Source organism: Sarcophilus harrisii, chromosome 5 (assembly GCF_902635505.1).
Source record: "Sarcophilus harrisii chromosome 5, mSarHar1.11, whole genome shotgun sequence".
Lineage (NCBI taxonomy): Eukaryota > Metazoa > Chordata > Mammalia > Dasyuromorphia > Dasyuridae > Sarcophilus > Sarcophilus harrisii.
The window spans coordinates 245,413,650-245,433,224 of NC_045430.1; the positions used below are offsets into that span (position 1 = coordinate 245,413,650).

The window sequence follows — 19,575 nt, forward strand, 5'->3', positions numbered from 1 at the left end:
TTTATGTGTCTGAGGTAGGCTTTAAATGTAGCTCCTCCTGACTCCAATTATTCAATCAACAAGCATTTATGAAGCACCTACTATGTGCCAGACTCTATGTCAAGGGCTGCTGCTGTTGTTTGTCCCTCATTCTCGAGAATGACCATGACATCAGGAGGTGATGCTATAACATGCAAGGGACTTGGGATTTCAGTGAAGGAGAGCTGTCTCGCTTCCCCCTCCAGAGCCATCTGGGTCCTGTGGCTAGATATAGACCAGGACGATTGGAGATGGCCCTGGATGCAGTGGAAGACCTTGGACTTTTTAAGTTAAGATCATTTTGGGGGGAAGGGGAAATCACCCTGGATAATCAAAGGAGAAACTGAGCCAAAAGTCACACTTTATTAGAGGAATCTGACTTCCCTCCAACCAAGTAGCCCCTTTGGGGCTTTATTTTGACAGGGTTACAAGTATGCTTAAAAAATAGAACATTTCATTGGTTATCATATAATGCACCCTTTGGGTTGAGCACTCCAGAGATCATTAGATGGATAAGCCATTCCTTAGATTGGGCAAGCAGAAATAGTGCACCCCCAAGAACACTTTGGGGGGATTTAGGGGCTTGCTTTCCATCATACCAGCATGGAATACTGCTAAGCAGGATAAAGATATTTCCTGTCAGGGTTCTTTTGGTGCTGTAGGTGGGCTTCATGTCTGATACATAAATAACATGTAGGTCTGTAAAAAGTCTATCAGAATCTATATTTTTATACATTTTTGTTCTTATTATTGGATGACTGGCTACATGAGTACTACTAAATGAATAAGTACTAAGAATCATTGCCCTCTCCCCCCAAAAATCATAATGGACTAATACTAATTAGAATTTGATCATCAAGTATCTGTTTGACTGAAGCCACACCCATTCAATAATTTAGGTAGCAAATGAGGCAAAGAATGGCCTTTTTAATCTAGTCAAAAAAAAAAAAAAAAGGAATCATTCTGGAAGGGAAAGACAAGATACCAAGAAAGGCAAAAAACACAAAAGCAGCTCCTACCTTCAAGGATCTTACTTTGTGAGGACATAGGAGGCAACAGATACATAACAACAACAGGCAATAGATACACAACAACAACAGAAGTTGTCCTTGGAGAATAAGGAACTGGGAGAAGAAGGGAAGGAACCAGGAAAGATTTTTCTGCACAAAGACGCATTTGAACTGACATAAAGGAAGCTGCAGATTCTAAGAATTGAGAATGATGTGGAAAGAGTGTTCCAGGCATGGGGGGGGTGGGGGGGGGGAGAATATTACAAAGTGCAGAGAAGGGCTGCTACAAACATTTTTGCACAGAGGAAAGGGCCCTTTCCTCTCTATTATAATCTCTTTTGGATACAGACTTAGTAATGACACTGCTAGATCAAATGCTATGCATAGTTTTGTCATAGTTCCAAATTGTCCTTTACAATGACTGGATCAGTTCCCAACTCCACCAACAATGTTTTCCCACATCCCCTCCAATATTCATCATTATCTTTTCCTGTCATCTTAGTGTGTGTGTGTGTATATCAGTAGAAGAAATCATATCCATGATTGTCCTTTTCTTTACTTCTTTGTAAATTGTTTTTTTGTTCTCTGCTATTCACCTTATTTACTTTATTCTTTTTTTCCCCTTTCATCTCCTCCATCCCCCAAAAGCCTATAATTAAGAAAGGATATATTAATGTCTACATATGTAGATATATACATATATCAATAGACGTATCCCCACACATAGCTATACATTTATCTTTCTTCTTCCTGCTGACCCTTTGCTTTAATTCTGCTCCTAACTTGCTTTGCTATTACTTAAACTCTCCCCATGCCTGGATCCCTCCCTTGTCTTCTTCCCTTACCCTTTGCTTCCCCATTCACCCATCCTCCCTTGTGATACAGGAGCCATCTGCCAGTGGCTGCTGAAGGTCTGACTCAGACCTGTTGAATGGATCTCTTCATGTGACTGGATGATGATGATACAAGGAGAGGCTGTCGTGTTCCCTGATCTCTCGACTGAGAGGCTGTTGCATTATCTGACGCCTTCTGTCTTCCCTTCAATTTATTTCATTCCCAATTCACAAGGAACATATGCTAAAGCTGCTTTGCAATTGACCTGTCCCTTCACCTAGGCACAGTCCTTAACACTCCCTTATTTCTTTTTAGATTTTAGAAGGTGCTATACCTTTCATAGGGTAAATGTAGTGTTGCCAATTTAACCCATGTCAATGTAAGGTTTTCGGAACTATAAGCTCTCCTTTCCCCTCTAATGCCTCTGTCTATTCTTCCTCTGCACCTCCTTTGTATGACATACTTACAATTTTTACTTTAACTCTGCCCCAATCTGTCTTTTGAGCTATACATGTGAAGAAAAAAAAAGCATGTTGAGTTCCTTGAAACTGATCTTTGATATTGACTCTTATATGTTAAATTTTCTATTAAACTTGATTTTGGTTGATAGAAAATCCTGAAAATCTGCAAGTTCATTGAATGTCCATTTTTTCTCATTCAGATTATAGATAATTTTGCTGGATATGATATTTTTGGCTGCAGGCCTAGTTCTTTTGATGGTTGATAGATATGATTTCAGGACCTGCAGTCTTTTATAATTCTAATTATAGCTCCAGCATATTTGAATTTCCCCCCCTTGTTTCTTGCAAACTTTGATCTTCTCTCTGATCTAAGGGTTTTGAAATTTGGCAATAATGTTCCTATGTACTTTTTTTTCATTCTTTAGAATCTGTTTTGTTATTTGTTGGTCTTTCATAGCTTCACTGGTTCCCCCTTGTCTAATTCTAATTTTTAAAGAGTTATTTTTGTTTTTGAGACTCTGTATCTCTTTTTGTAGTTGATTAACTTTTTTTCCCCATAATCTTGTTTTTCTTGGATGGTTTTAATTTTCTTTTTTAGTTTTTCTTCAATGTCTCTCATTTGATTTTTAAGTTCTTCTATAAATTCTCTCTGGGCAGGGAGCCATTTCACACTGCTCTTTGGGGTAGAAGCTTTTTTTATTTCAGTGTCTTCTGTTACCATAGTATGTTCCTATGGTCATGTTTTTCTTTCTTTGCCAGTTCATTTTTTTTTTTTAATAAGAGGCATTAGTGTAAGCACCTCTAATCCTGGGGTGGTGGGATGGTACCTCAAGCTTCCCTTCAGATCTCCCCTCTGATCTGGAACCCCATAGCAAGAGTTCCACTCTCCTGCAAGTGTCCACAGTCAGCAATGTCCCTGCCCCACTGCCTCTGCACTTCTGGTGTGCTGGTTCCTTCTCACCCAGGGCTGTCCCTGAAGCATAGCTGGGCCTGGAGTTCTCCATCAACAGAGGTTCCCTCAGTCTTCCTGGAGCAATCCGACTGGACAAACAGTTTGGGAGGTGGCTCCTGCTGAGATTCCAGCCACCCCCAGCTAGCCCCAGGGCTTCTCATTTGGCATTTCTGAGGAACTAGCCTGAGATGTTTGTACTTCACATAGATTAATCTTGGCCCTGGGTGGTCCTGGGTCTTTCTTCAGATTTTCTTGGGTTGTATCAGGAGGACTCCTATTCTGCCCCAAATCTTGATTTTTCAGCAGTCTAGGTTCACCCTGAGAGGCAAATTTGTTCTGTTTGTAGGAGAAATCTGGAAAGCTTGAAATTTACCAACCTACTTCACAATCTTCCCAGAATCCTCCCTTTTATTTTTAAAATTATAGCTTTTTATTTTCAAAATATATGCAAAGATAGTTTTCAACATTCGCTCTTGCAAAACCTTATGTTCCAAATTTTTTCTCCCTCCTTTCCCCTCATTCCTTTCCATAGATAGCAAATAATCCAGTAAATGTTAAACATGTGCAGTTCTTCTAGATATATTTATATAATTATTTTGCTGCACAAGAAAAATCAGATCAAAAAAGAAAAAAATGAAAAAGAAAACAAAAAGCAAGCAAACAATAACAAAAAAGGTAAAAATACTATTGTGTGATCCGCATTCAGTCCCATAGTCCTCTCTCTGGCTGTAGATGATTCTCTCCTTCACAAGACCATTGGAACTAGTCTGAATCACCTCAATGTTGGAAAGAGCCACATCCATCAGGATAATCTTCTTGTTGCTGTGTACAACATTCTCTTGGTTTTACTCAGTTCACTCAGCATCAGTTCATGTAAGTCTCTCCAGGCCTTTCTGAAATCATCCTGCTGATTGTTTCTTACAGAACAATCATATTTCATAATATTCATATACCATATTTATTCAGCCATTCTCCAACTAATGGGCATCCACTCAGTTTCCAATTTCTTGCCACTTCAAAAAGGGCTGCCACATTTTTGTACATAAACATTCATTTTTGTAAGACTTTGAGATCCATATCTTTTTTCCTTCTCCTTTCCCTTCTCTCTCCCCAAGACAGAAATATGATATAGGTTATACATGTGCACATGTTAAACAGATTTCCATACTAGATACACTTCATATCCTAAACTAGTCATATTGTAAAAGAAAAATCAGAAAGGGAAAAACCAAAGAAAAAGATGAAAATAGTATTCTTCAATCTGCATTCACTATGCAGAGTTTTCTCTTGATGTGTGGATGGCATTTTCCATCATGAATCTTTTGGAATTGTCTTAGATCACTATATTGCTGAGAAGAGCTAAGTCTATCATAGTTGATCATTACACATTGTTGCTGTTACTATGTACAATGTTCTCTTGACTCTAGGGTCATGGCTCTCCCCTTGGCAGTCCTGTAGACTCCTTTCCAAATAATGTTTTTACATGTATCAGCTAAAACATATAGGATTACCAAGGGTACCAATATTTTAAAAAAAACTTTTGTCAAAAACATAGTGCTGTTGCATATAGTAAGCCCTTGATAAATTCTTCATTCATTCATCAATGTGTGATCACCTCCTTTTCGGTGCTTTCACCTCCTTCCCTGAGAAGTCAGGGAGGGTGTGATCCCCTCTCCCTGGGGGCTCTGACTTCCCTGAGGTGTCAGGGATGGCATGACCACCTGTATTCTAAAACAAAAGAAAGCGGGAGATGTAATGGGCTGAGGCTTGAGTTGATGCACTGAGGTCCCAAGTACGTGAGGCTAAATAGTAATTGGACTATACTCTATTAATATACATGCTTGGATAAAGAATGGCCCCCGCCCACTCTCTATGCAAGTCCTGATGTGTTGTATAGGAAATGACGATTTTGGTGGGTGGAGGCAGAGAGAGACAGGAAGAGAAGCTGGGAGAGATTGGGCCTGGGTTCTATGCTTGTAGCTGCTGGTCGTGTGGCTGCTGGTCTAGCTAGCTTCTTGACTCAGTTGCACACATTGCTATTGCCCATTCTCTTCCACCTCCGATCCTTCTTCACTGAGAATAAAGACTGATGATTTTCCCCTAACCTGAACTCTGGACTCCTGCTGATTTTAAAATATGCGGTCTTCACATCACATGTATTAAAAACACAAGCTCATAGACCCCAATTTAAGGATTTTTACTAAAAAGTGGTTCACAATTGAGGACTCCGGACTTTATACATTTGGATGTGACTCTGCCAGTCTCTTCACTTTTAGGTGTCCAAGTTTTCTCACTTAGAAAATGAGAAATTGGATTTGATGACTTCTAGGACCCTTCCTGGCTATAAATCTTTGGTTCTCTGACTCAATGATAATAATATGATAATTAAAACCATAAATTGATGATGAAACATGGTGTGGTGGTAAAAGGCTTGAGTTAGGAAATAGGAAACTTGGTCAAGGTTCTACCAATTGCTAATCGTATGACCTTGGAATCTACAACTGGCAAACCACTCATTTAAAATTTTTTGAGTATACATTTTCTCATCTGGAAAATGAGTACAATAAAACTTACTTCATCAACTTCATGGGGTTTTTAAAGAGCAAAAGAAGCAAGGGATATGAAAACATTTCATAATCTATAAAATGTTATATTAAAATGGCATCAATAAAAACTTGTAGGGTAAGGCAGGGCAAACTTTGGGGCTCTGGGGTCCTGGGGTCCTATCTTCCCTTTAGCTTGTACCACAGAGAGCTAAGACTACATTCTCATAAAGTGCCCATTGTCAGATTAGCCTCATATGGAGTGCCTGCAACAATCCAAGCTGAAGACCAAAAAAAGTAGACTAGAAGGGAATTGGTGTTATCTTCTGAGATCCTTAGAAGATGCATACCCTCAAATCCCAATTCTATTTAAGCTTTGCAGTTTTTCTCCACAATTCCTATTTATCTTGTTATGAAGGAGCTATGGAGTTATTGAGCTCCTGGTCTCCTGACTCATTTCAGAATGCTAACCACTGGACTGCTGACTCTCATAAAATCAAGATAATACTATTCTTTGAACCAATCATGGGACTGATAGAAAGCCCCACATTAGGCTACTCATTTGCTGTAGGAAGAGGCTTGCTCAAGTCTTACATGTGAGTCAAGTCCAATGTTTTCAGATCCATAAATCTTGTAGCCTTTCCCAATGTCACCATAACTTGTTTTTTTACTATTCCCCAAGTTCTGTTTTTAGAGTTATCTTGGGACCAATGCCTAAGGTCACACAGATAGCATATGGTGGATATATGGCAAGATCTTTTAGTTCCAGTCATTTGAACCAACAATTATTCCTGAAACATTTGCAATACTGCAGGCATTGTCATGGGCTCCAATATATTCTCAAATGGATTTTTGAGCTCATCCATTTGGTAGTAGTTGCTTATCAAGACAAAAATGAGACAGGCCTTTCACTCAGGGTACTAAGAGAATACAATCTGTCCCCAGAAAAATTTAAGCAGGATATTTCCAAAATAAATACACAATGATTTGGTGGACACACTAACCACTATGGGAATAAGGAGAAGCTTCCTGAAAGAAGAGGCCTTGAAGTCCAATTTTAATGGGAACTAGAAGAACCAAGAGGCAGAGATGGGGAGATAAGACAATCTAGAAATAGGGGAACAGTGCCAATCACAGAGGCAAGACATAGAATCTTGGTTATGGGGGAACACCAAATGGGCCATTTTATGGAGAGAAGAATACTCCAGAGGGAATTAATGTGTGATTATGCTGCAACATTACAGAGAACACTAAATACTTGAGAGGTTATTTTGTTCTAAAGGTACTGTGTAGCTACTGATATTCTTAATCTTAGCCTTGATTGATTCCAAGACTACTTTTTATCCTTTCAAGCTTCATACTACAATAATATGGATTCTCCATTTCCATTTAAATGGATTCTCCATTTAAAAATAAAGAAATAGAAGCAAGAAGAGGAATAGTTGAGTTATTGAGTGAAATTCTGAAATCCTGCCTCCGACAAGTATTGGCTGTAGGATTCTGAGCAAGTTTCTTAACTTTCAAGTACCCTAGGCAATTCTTTTATTCTATAATTAAAAACTAATTAAGTTATTTCCTGGGAGAGATTCCCCCTATAAATTTTTTTCCTGATTTTTTTTTCACTTAATTAAAAAAATTTCCAATCAAATGTAAAGATATTTTTCAAAATTTACTTTTAAATGTTGAATTGAATAAAGATTTTGAGTTCCAAAATTTTTTCTCTCTCCTGTCCTTCTTTTCCTTCCTCCTCAAGAGAGCAAGCAATCTGATATAGATTATATATGTACAATCATTTAAAATATATTTCTATATTAGTCATGTTGGAAAGAAAAATTAAAACAAAAAAATGTGAAAATACCTACTTCGATTCATATTCAATTCCCATAGTTCTTTCTCTGGATGTGGATGGCATTTTCCATACCAAGTTTTTCAAATTATTTTGGGTGCCTGAGAAGAGCTAATCTATCACAGCTGATCATCATGCAATCTTGTTGTTACTCCTATTACAATGTTCTCCTGGTTCTGTTCACTTCACTTAGCATCAGTACATTAAATTTTTTTTTAACATAGTACATTGAATGGGTTGAAATGATTAATGGGTGGCATTAAATCACCACTACCTGAACCTCATTTGACTGTATATTGGCTTTGTATAATGGTTGTAAAATTGCATTCAAGAGATATTGTAGTATGTGGGGAAAGGACTCTACTGCTGACTGGTTAGGCAGCCCAGTTTTCTTGGTCTGGTCTTTAGAATAATGGGGTTCAGCTAAGTGATCTTCAAGGTCCTCTCCAGCTGAGGCAGCTGGAGGCACAGTGGATAGAATTTATACTTGGACACAGAGTTCAAATCTTGTTACTTGATCTCTTTTGGCCTCAATTTCCTAATAAAACAGCTTCTTATAGGGTGATTGGGAATATCAAGATCACATATATATATATATATATATATATATATATATATATATATATATATATATAATCTAAAGCTTTACATAAATGCTAGCTGCTATTATTATTAATTCCTGTAATGATTTAACTCTGAATCTAATTTTTGTAAATAAAATCCTATTTTAAATGCTTGGGGAGGGGGAGATGTTGCTAGTTAATAAATCCTATTCTAAATCAATTTGTAAAATAACTGTCCTTTTGTAAAGCAAATATCAGATTCTTCATTTTCTCTTTTGTTAAAACCAGATTTTTATTTTTTTTTGGGGGGGGTAGAATCAAACATATAATGCCTTGGCTATTCTTCTGGGTTTTGGTAGAGAGATGATACTGTTAGGTTTGAAAATTAAGGTAAACTGAGAGACAAAGGTCCAAGCATGATCAATTTATATTAGACTAAGCAATAAATTATGTCAATGGCCTCTCTCAATGACCAAATTTCCCAAGAGGTAGGGCTCACTAGTCTTCATATAGTTTTGGGAAATACAAGGGAACAAGAAGCATAAAACAATATGCTTGGTTACAAAGTCTTAAGTATCACAGTTGATAGAAAACAATATAACTGGATGGAAATTCAACAACTAGCAACAATCCCTCCTTCTATCTTGTTACAGAAAGATCCTTAGTGGTGTCCACCTGCATGGCTAACAGTCCAGACTTTCTTGAAGGACAGCCAGTCTTGTAGAGATAACACTTCCTGGTGGCCACCTGCTTCTTACAAGGCTTGTTAGAGATAAAAGTTCTCCCTTAATTGTACCTGGGGCAGAAAGATGTGTAGAAACAATTTTTCCTTTGATTGATTCCTTTGATTCTTTTGAACTTAGTTCAGAGAGGAAAGCAGTTTCTGAATTTAACTCAGAGATAAAGAAATGGGCTTAAGCAATTTTACAGTACGGGGGAGGTGTAATGATTCCATTACAAAATGGAATGAAAATCAATTTCAATTGCTCAATAGGAAAGAAGGGAACTTTATGATCCCTGGCCTTGTGACCACATTCTCACTGAGTATATCTATACTTGAAAAAAAGGACAAATGGAAAAGTTAATAGGGACAACTCAAAATTACAAGCAATGATAGCAGCCAGCATTTACATGGCATTTTAAGCTTTACAAATATCTTATATTGTCATCACAATGACCTTGGGAGGTAGATATTATTTATTCTAATTTTACAGGGTAAGAAATTGAGGCAAAAATGAAGGGTCACAAAGCTAATAAATATTTATGGCTGGGTTTGAAGTCCGGCCTTCCTGACTCCAAGTTCTAACACTTCATCCACTTTGCCACTCAGCTTCCTCAAAGAGAAATGAAAATGGTACCAGTGACTTGGGGCTGAATGCTCCATCTGCTGAACCATTTAGCTGCTCAATTGCAAGAGACTGAATTTGTGGGGTGAGGGAGTGTCAAGAGCTGAGTTTAATGCCAATAGATTCAGAAGGATAATGGTACTCTCAAGAGAAATTGCGATATAATAGGCTCAGTTTCGTCCAATTTTGTGACCTGATTTGGGAAATTTCTTGGCAAAGATAATAGGGTAGTTTGCCATTTCCTTCTCGGACTCATTTTACACATGAGGAACTGAGACAAACAAGTTTGGGTGACTTGCCCAGGTCACACAGCTAGTGTCTGTAACCAGATTTGAACCTGGGTAAAGAAGCTTTAATTCACAGTGCCATCTAGATGCCCTTCTCTATAGAAATAGAAAAATTCGAGGAGTAGGTTTGAGAAGGGAGGAAAGGGGGCACATAATGACTTTGGCTTTAGATATGTTGAGTTTGAGATGTCTATAGAATATTCACTTTGAAATGTCCAACAGGCAGGGACTGTAGCTTAAGAAAGAGACAGCAGGAGCTGCTAGATGTCCAAGTGGAGAGGTCACCAGCCCTGAAGTCAGGAGGACCTGAGTTCAAATCTGACCTCAGACACTTAACAGTTCCTAGCTGTGTGACCCTGGGAAAGTCATTTAACCCCAATTGTCTCCAAAAAAAGTCCCTGTAACTAAAAAGTAATAAATAATAATGTCAACAATATCAATATATGCAAAATATCTAGAAAATCCAAGGTAATTTCAGGGAGGGGACATTTAGCCTTGGAGAGTGGGGGAAGAGGCTTATGTTCTGTGTAGCAAGCATAGAATGATTTAGTAACTGGATATGGTAAATTAGATTATTGTGAGATTCAACTCATAAACAGCACATCTTAGTGGATAAGGCCATAGACCTGGCGTAAAGAACACCAAAGTTCAAATCCAGCATATCTGGACTGTTTGATTCTGGTCAAGTAATTCGTTCATTTCCTATCTTTAAAATAAGGAAGGGGGGTGGTGGTGGTGGTTAGACTTTATGATCTCTTGAATCTCTACTGGCTCCAAATCTATGATCTCTTGAGCTTTTCAGGAAAAAAACAAACAAACAATAAAACCACCAGAGGCTTCACATAGGTATCTCATAGTAACAATAGCTAGATAAAATGATTTGCTTGGTTAGTCTGTACTGGTAGTGACCAGCTTCCCTTTTCACAATATTGGAATTACTGACTTTTTGTGCTGCTCAGTCAAGTCAAGTTCCTTTGAGATACCGTGGGATTATTAACTTGGAGTTTATGAATTTAAAAAAAAATTTTTTTTGATGATTTGTTCAGCTGTGTCCTACTTTTTATGACCCCACTTGGGGTTTTCTTGGCAAAGAAACTGGAATGGTCTGCATTTCCTTCTCCAGATCATTCTTACAGGCTGGGAAACTGAGGCAAACAGGCTTGAGTGACTGCTTCAGAAAACAGGAAGTTTCTGAAGCTGGATCTCCACGCTCAGCGCTCTATCCACTGCGTTATTTAACTGCTATCTTTTATCTGTTCCAATTTAGTTTCTTTTGCAGTCCTATATATTTCCTGCATTAAAAAAAGGAAACAAAGCAGACCTTATTCTGAGAAAGGGTCTGTGATACCAGAAAAGTGAAAATCCCCGTTCTGGCATCCTCCATCGCCCGATACCCCACGATGCGACGCCCACGCTCCCTGCCGAGATTGCCTGGAAGGCTCTGAAGGGACAGGGGCAGCTAAAGCACGTTTTAGGAGTAAATCAGAAATTTCAAGTGCAGTTGTATATCCTGGAAAAGAGACTAGCTTGATTGGGGAACGAGAGGCCCGGGATCAGTCAGTCCCGCCACGAGCATTTATGAAGCGCCTACTATGTGCCATTATGCTGAGTGGAGAGGCCCCGGGATCAGTCAGTCCCGCTATGAGCATTTATGAAGTGCCTACTACGTGCCATTATGCTGAGTGGAGAGGCCCCCCATCAGTCAGTCCCGCTATGAGCATTTATGAAGCGCCTACTATGTGCCATTATGCTGAGTGGAGGCCCCGGGACCAGTCAGTCCCTCTATGAGCATCTATGAAGCGTCTACTATGTGCCATTATGCTGAGGGGAGAGGCCCCGGAACCAGTCAGTCCCGCTATGAGCATCTATGAAGCGCCTACTATGTGCCATCATGCTGAGGGGAGAGGCCCTCCCGCTATGAGCATCTATGAAGCGCCTACTATGTGCCATCATGCTGAGGGGAGAGGCCCCGGAACCAGTCAGTTCCGCTATGAGCATTTATGAAGCGCCTACTATGTGCCATCATGCTGAGGGGAGAGGCCAGGGATCAGTCAGTCCCGCTATGAGCATCTATGAAGCACCTACTATGTGCCATCATGCTGAGGGGAGAGGCCAGGGATCAGTCAGTCCCGCCACGAGCATTTATGAAGCACCTACTACGTGCCGGTTATGCCGAGGGGAGAGGCCCCGGGATCAGTCAGTCCCGCTATGAGCATCTATGAAGCGCCTACTACGTGCCATCATGCTGAGGGGAGAGGCCCCGGGATCAGTCAGTCCTGCTATGAGCATCTATGAAGCACCTACTATGTGCCATCATGCTGAGGGGAGAGGCCCCGGGATCAGTCAGTCCTGCTATGAGCATCTATGAAGCACCTACTATGTGCCATCATGCTGAGGGGAGAGGCCCCAGGACCAGTCAGTCCCGCCCCGAGCATTTATGAAGCGCCTACTACGTGCCATCATGCTGAGGGGAGAGGCCCCGGGACCAGTCAGTCCCGCCCCGAGCATTTATGAAGCGCCTACTACGTGCCATCATGCTGAGGGGAGAGGCCAGGGATCAGTCAGTCCCGCCCCGAGCATTTACGAAGCGCCTACTACGTGCCATTATGCTGAGTCCGGGACCGTCTGGACAAGGAGCCAAGTTCTGGACGCTTCTTTGACCAGTGAAGGAGTATCTGGAGCCCGAGCCTGGCCCAGCTCTGACCTTGCGGCCGCGGGCGGAGCCCCATCTCGGAAGATGAGGGAGTTTGCAGGCTGAGGCGGCCCGAGCCCCGGGACACGTTTTTGCGGCCGCGCTTCCCCGGGGAGCGTCACGTGCCGACGCGGAGCTTCACAGAAGACACCGCACTGTCCCCACCCCGCCCCCTCCCGCGGCCGGCCCCCGGCCTGCGGGCCGCGCGATGATGCAAGCTCCGCTGCCTGGGGCCGGGGTATGTAAGCGGCCCGGCCCGGCGGCCGCCGTGACTGGGCCGGAGGAGGAGGCGGAGGCGGCTCTCCCGGAGAGGAGAGGAGAGGCCGGCGGCGGTTGGCGAGCCTCGGAGGGCGGCGGGCACAGCCTCGGACATGGCCCGCCGGGCGCTGCTCTGCTTCCTGCTTCTGCAGCCGCTGCTGGCCGCGGCCGAGCCGCGCGCGCAGGTAGAGCGCCCGCAGGGGAGGGGCCGGGGCGGGGGCTCGCGCCCGCCGAGCAGCCCCCTCCCACGCGCCGGGCGGCGTTCCGGGCCCACGCGAGGGGTCGCTCCGCCGCGACGCCGGTGCGTGCTTGGCCAGGACGCCGCGTTCCCCGCCGGGGTGTGCGGCACGGGGCTGGCGGCGGGGGCTGGCGGCGGGGGCTGCGGGCAGATGCTGTAGGCGGGCGCGGAGGACGGGCCGCCGCGCTCCCAGGTGAGCTGCCCGCTGCGGCCCCGGCCCCGGCCCCGGCCCCTCTCCCCGCCCCGCCTCGGAAAGCTGGCGGCCCCCGCCCTCCGCGCCGCGGAGGCTTTGTTTTCTCCGCGCTCCCCGCGCCGGGGGCAGCGGTGGGGTGGGGGTGGGGCCTGGGGGGGCTTTCCCGGGCCGGGCTTCCCCTCCGCTTGTCTTCCTTGTTGGGGGGCAGGGCGGGCTGTCCGGCCGGGGCACGGCCCTTATTCTATTCGGGTGCATGTTTGCGGAGCTCAGCGCGGGCTTTTCTCTCCCGTAGTCCGTTTCCTGGTTGGTCCCTGGGGAGGCAGGACTGGGAGAAGGTCCCTCGGGCATCTCGCGGAAGCCGGCGGCGGGGGCCCGGGCCCGGGCCCGGGCGGGAAGTCCGAGGCCCACGCACTGGTCGGCGCCACCCAGCCTCCCCCTTCACGGAGGGGGAAACTGAGGCGGAAGCCGGCGGCGGGGGCCCGGGCGGGAAGTCCGAGGCCCACGCACTGGTCGGCGCCACCCAGCCTCCCCCTTTACGGGGAAATGAGGCGGAAGCCCTTTGGTTTCAGTGCCATTTCCGGCCCCGGGCCGCGGGCTCCGGCTTCCCTAGGGGGTCCTGCCCGTCTTCGTCCCGGAACCTCCCCGGGAAGGGCTACAAAGGCCTCCTCCCCCCTTCCTCCAAGGGCTGGGGCGGACAGGCTTCGCTCGCCGTGGCTGGGGGGGGGAGGGGGGAGGACGGTGTGGGCCAGCCTCGCCCAGAGGATGCTAGGGCAGGCCGCGTGTCTGCCGTGGGAAAGCGGGGGGAGGGGAGGGCGTCCCCGGCCCCGGAGGCCGGCAGCCGCCGGGAGGAGTTGCTGCTTGGGCATCGGTTAGGCCCGGGGGGGCTGCGAGGAGGCTTCCGCCCGCCTCCGGTTGCAGGGTAGGGATGGGAAAGTGCCCGGAGGATGGAAGAAGTCCTTAGCCTGCAAGAAATGGGGTTTTTTACTTTTCGTAAAATGGATGAAATTTCATCCTTTGATAATTATTCAGAACACCTCTCATGCCCAGTTTAAGATGTTTTATTAAAAGCACACAACTCTAAAAGGCAGCAGTATTGTTGGGTTCTAAAAAATAGGCATGTTTTGAAATTTTGTAAAACATTTTCCAATTTTATAAGTTTAAAAAAACTTCTAGACCCCGGGGTCACATACCCAACATCTGAGCTCAAAAAAGCAGGAGGCCTTCTTGATTCCGGGGCAAGCGCTCTATCTGCTTTTCTACCTGGCTTCCCCTGACATTCTTATTTTAGAATTTTGAATTCCAAACTCTCTCTCTCTCCCTTTGCTTCCTCTCCCACCCATGAGTTAGGTGATCAATATGTTACTGGTTATATAGATGGCAGGGATATTGCTAAGAGAATTTTTTTTCTTTTTAGACTGAAAATATCTGGAAAATATTCAAGAATTATTTTCCGAGTAACAGTTGTTAATTTGTTGTCTCTGGTTAGATTTTTACAGAGAACATGCATGTATTTTGGGTAAGGGAAAAAGTTACATGTTTATTTTCACTGATTTCGAATAGAAATTTAATATTTCTTTGAATTATTTTAAAAAAAATTGTTGTGAGAAGGGGTCCATAGGCTTCCTTAGAATACAAAAGGGGTCCATGTCTTTGGACTAAGGGAAGAGTAATTTAAAAGCTGTTTGCCCAAATGAAATCAAGTGAAATAATAGTTATAAAGGTATATGCCTGGCATACATATTTTTTAAATATACATATTTTTGTTTATGAAATCGGGTATCTACCTTGGTAGATATGTGTATACACATATATACCCACACTTCTTAAGAGTACATTCCTGATACTGTAAATTTACATATATACTTATTTTTGTTTATGAAAGTAGATACCTAGCTTGGCAGATGTGATATGTAGATATAAAATATATATATACACACACACATACATACATATAACTACATACCCACACATTTATTTATAAAAGGACATGCCTGGCACTGCAAATAAATTATTTATATATAAAAAAACCATATGCCTGGCACTGTGAATTTACTTATATTGATTTATAAACTATAAAGTGGCACTATGATGTGTATATCTGTGTGTGTTTATTTTATATACATATATTTATTTATGAGTGCATACCTGGCGTGTAAGTATACATCGACATTTATAAAAGCACATGCCTGGCACTGTAACTGTCCCCATGTACAGGCTTATCTGTGGGTATGCAGGTGTATGCTTATGCGCTTGCCCCCATGTAGCCAGCTCAGGCAGGTCAGGCTCCTCAAAGGTATCTTGGATTTCAAGGTACAAGAGCAGTGATTAGTTCTAAGGTCCAAGGCACGTTTGCTATGGCAAACCCGCAGGCCCTGTGAGTACAGGTCATGTGAATGCTGGGAGTTGGCTCCTTAACTCATGTTATCTCTTCTTTCTAGATCACAATCACTCTTTCCCTCTTCCCCCACCTCTGCCCATTCACATATGACTCCTTATGATTCCAGCATAGGAAAGTCTTGAGAACCGATGGTCCAGTTTTTTCCTTGGGAACACTCCCGTTTATTTTGGGGACATCACGGGAGCATAGCGGTGGAGGGGACCCCTCTACTAATCCAAAAAATGTATTTTACAGATGAGGAAACTGAGGTACAGTCAGAAGCATTTATTAAGTGCTTGCTCTAGGTGAGAGAATATGCGAGGTGCCCAAGAGCAGATGGGTTATAAGGTCATAGATTTAGATTGGAAAGGGTGTTAAAAGGCCATTTAGTCCATCCCCTTCAGTTTTACAAGTAGAGAGCCAGAGTCATCAGTAATGTCTGAGGTGGGATTTGAGCTCTGCTGTTCTGTCTGCATTCTGTCTCTACCAAGTAACTGATGGCAGGTTGGAGTCTGATTCCAAATTCGTGGCTTTTCTCTCTGTACATGAGGGAAAAATATTATAATTAATAGGACAACATTTAGATCCTTCAGTCACACCTAATACCTGGAGGTGCAAATAGACCATAGAAGGCAAGCCCTGTATCATTGGTAACCTTTTAAGGTATCGCTCTGCTTTGAATTTTAATCAGTAAGAGTAATAGACGATTTTTTAAAATTGGAGCAATTGGGGTTAAGCGACTTGCCCAGGGTCACATAGCTAGGAAGTGTCTGTGGAGCTCTATCCACTGCACCACCTCGCTGTCTCAATAGAAGGTTTTTTAAAGGAGGTTTACAAACCACTTTTAATTACCTTGTCCTGTTTTTCCTCTCAACGACCTTGTAAGTAAGGGTGTGTAGTGAGTTCTCTGAGCTGAGAGAATTGAAGAGATGTGTCCAGGGTCATACAGGTAGCAGATAGCTGAGGTAGGATTTGAATCCGAGTCTTTCTAATTTTAAGTATAATATCCTCTAGCTCCTGCCTCTCTCAGCCAACTATCCCATCTTCCAAAAGGGTCTGTGAGCCTCTTTCTGGGGAGCCAGCAGGGCAGTACAGGGCTCACAGGGCTCCTCATATTCCCGCAGTCTTTCTAGCTGTGTGTGTGTGTGTGTGTGTGTGTGTGTGTGTGTGTGTGTAAGTGTGTGTAAGTGTGTGTAAGTGTGTAAGTGTAAGAGTTTTCACATGAACTTCTCGCCACTGCCTGCTTGCCTCTCTTTATGAGTTCAGGTAGGGGAGGGTAGGACCTGGGTAGATTTCCTACCCTGTAGGGGAAAGGGATACTTGGATGTTGAAAAATAGCTGACGCAGGTTCCTGGTTGCAGGCAAACCCGACCTGAAGGCATCTCAGCTGGACTCGTGCTTAAAGGACCTGCTGTCGTCAGGGAAAGTCGAGACAGACTTGGACGTCTCTCCCTGGGGAGCAGAAACAATGATTGCCCTCAGACAGCTGTCCCTGGAAGCGAAGGCCGCTTTGGCTGCGGCCGGAGTCTTCTTCTCCATGATGGTCTCCCGCACCTACCTGTCGGGGAACCTGGAGATTGGGGCCCGCCGCTGGCTGTTCAGGCTGCAGTTGGCCCTGTTCGCCAACGCGCTGATGCTGATCGGCTCCCTGTACATCTGGAGGAGCACGGTCACTGCCCTCTTCCACTCCCCTGCCCTTGAGGGGGTCTGCTTTTGGCCCTGGAAGGCGGCTATCTTGACCTTCCTGGGCCTGGCCCACGCCAGTTTCTTCACAATGCTCTTCCTCGTGGCCGAGGAGCCCTACTTTTTCTCCATGGCGGCCTACTCTAGTCTCGGCGCTTACATTATTATGATTTTCTTTCTCTTCATCCTGGGCTGCATGGAGCAGGGCTACCAGCTCTTGGCCTGGAGGGGGGGCAGGGCCGGCGGGAGCCTTGACAAGAGCAGGAAGTCGGTCCTGAAGCCCGTCCTGGCTGTGGCTGTGACCGCCGTGCTCAGTGTGATCGGGCTCCTCAACGCCGCCCAGCCTCCGGCCGTGAAGACCGTCGAGGTGCCCGTCCACCGGCTGCCCCCGTCCATGAACAATCTGAAGATCGCGCTGCTCTCGGACATCCACCTGGGCCCCACGGTGGGCAGGACCAAGATGGAGACGTTTGTGCGGATGGTGGAGGCCCTCGAGCCGGACATCACGGTGATTGTGGGGGACCTCTCGGACTCGGAGGCCTCCGTCCTCAGGACGGCCGTCGAGCCCTTGGGGCGGCTCCATTCCCGCCTGGGCACCTACTTTGTCACGGGGAACCACGAGTACTACACGTCCGACGTCAACAACTGGTTCGAGCTTCTCAAGTCCCTGAAAGTCCAGCCCCTTCACAACGAGAACGTGAAGGTCACCGCCTCGGGGACTGCGGCAGCTGGGGGAGGGGAGGACTGGATCTGCCTGGCGGGCGTGGATGATATTGAGGCGGACGTCTTGCATTACTCTGGCCACGGCATGGACCTGAGCAAGGCTTTGGACGGCTGTAGCCCCGACCACGTCACCGTCTTGCTGGCTCACCAGCCCCTGGCGGCCAAGTGGGCCCTGCAGGCCCGGCCGGACATTAACCTGATCCTTTCTGGCCATACCCACGGGGGGCAGATCTTCCCGCTGAATGTGGGAGCTTATTTGCTGAACCCCTTCTTTGTGGGGCTGTACAAAGTGGGGCAGAGTACCTTTGTGTATGTCAGCCCGGGCACAGCCTATTATGGGATCCCAATGAGACTGGGAAGCCGGGCAGAAATTACAGAGATCATCCTTCGCTCTCCCCGCACATAGAATCTTCTTCTGAACTTCTGCCTCCATCCCCAGTTCAGAGTATTTTGTCTGCCTTAACCTATACTAGTCTACCCTCTTTAGCTTTGCAAATAGACACTGGGCCACTTGCCCAGGTGGAATTAGAATTTATAATGGATATGATGTGAAGAAATAGATTTCTTATTTTTCTACGTAAGTGGGGAGAGGCATTTTGGGGAAATGTTTATGTGGGAAAGTCATCTTATTTATTTGTTCATCTGGTCATATAATTTATATGTGGTTTGTTAAATTTATTAGGGGGAGGGAGCTTGGAGTTTGGAACAGACTACTATGGTGTTTTACAGAGATTTCTCGGTGATAGGGGAATGTTGAACACTGGCAATAGTTTATTTTTTTCTCTCAGGACTTTGCTTTCAGCATTTAGCTCAAGCAGGTTTCCAAGGACATTTTGATTCTGGAACTTTTTTAGAAAGAGTTAGTAGGAAAGCAAGTTAAAGAGGAAATAAATGTTCTCTCTTTTCAGTTCCACCTATCTTTCTATCACCCACTCTGGAGATACACTTTCAACTAATGCAAAGATGGAAAAAAACTTGGATTCTTTATTTTCTATATTAAAATCTTGACAGTATCAGATTCTGAATTCTGCCATAGAGACCTAGATCTCATAATCCTTTGATGTACTTGGCTGAAGTAATTAATCACTAGCCACCTGTCCTAGAGAGATGTCACCTATTTGACCCTTATCCTTTCTGCTTTTGAAGAAAAAATACATATAACCTTGAGTATTGCATTTGAAGTCTGTTAATAATATTAATACATTTGTAGAGCACTTAGAGTTTATGTAATAGTTTTGCATGACCTTTATGGATTTGGTGGATGGTAGTCTCTCCATTTTAAAATGTCACCTACCTTCCAGAATTGGTTGTTAGGCAGATAAAATGAAATAACATTCATAAAATTCTTTGCAAACCTTAAAGCACTTTGTAGATCCTAGTTATTATTATTATTATTATTATTATTATTATTATTGCTTTGCAGAAAATGAGACTGAGGCTCAGAGAGGCTCAGATGACCCAACCAGGGTCACATGCCTGGAACAGAAAAAGCAGAACTTGGGCACATTGCTGGATACTGCCAATAGCTCTTTCCATGATCTCAAGCTGCTT

General features: G+C 44.2%; 2 protein-coding genes across 4 annotated transcripts in view; both read left to right on the top strand.

Moving 5' to 3' along the window:
• Nucleotides 1–12,439: 12,439 nt before the first annotated feature.
• GLB1 (galactosidase beta 1) overlaps nucleotides 12,440–19,575 on the top strand; it is an 80,346-nt gene continuing 73,210 nt past the window's right edge. The window contains exon 1 of one of the 3 annotated variants that reach the window (XM_031940021.1): nucleotides 12,440–12,790. In XM_031940021.1, coding sequence (XP_031795881.1) covers nucleotides 12,761–12,790 — 30 coding nt within the window. In that variant the 5' untranslated portion in view covers nucleotides 12,440–12,760. Of the gene's footprint in view, nucleotides 12,791–12,842; nucleotides 12,996–13,180; nucleotides 13,242–19,575 lie in introns of those variants that run through there. The other 2 variants (XM_031940020.1, XM_031940022.1) reach the window with 2 other exon arrangements.
• Nucleotides 13,185–19,390, top strand: TMPPE (transmembrane protein with metallophosphoesterase domain). Its single transcript, XM_031940023.1, has 2 exons — nucleotides 13,185–13,241; nucleotides 16,980–19,390. Exon 2 carries the CDS (start codon nucleotides 17,087–17,089, stop codon nucleotides 18,428–18,430), a length of 1,344 nt encoding a protein of 447 aa, XP_031795883.1. The 5' UTR covers nucleotides 13,185–13,241; nucleotides 16,980–17,086; the 3' UTR covers nucleotides 18,431–19,390.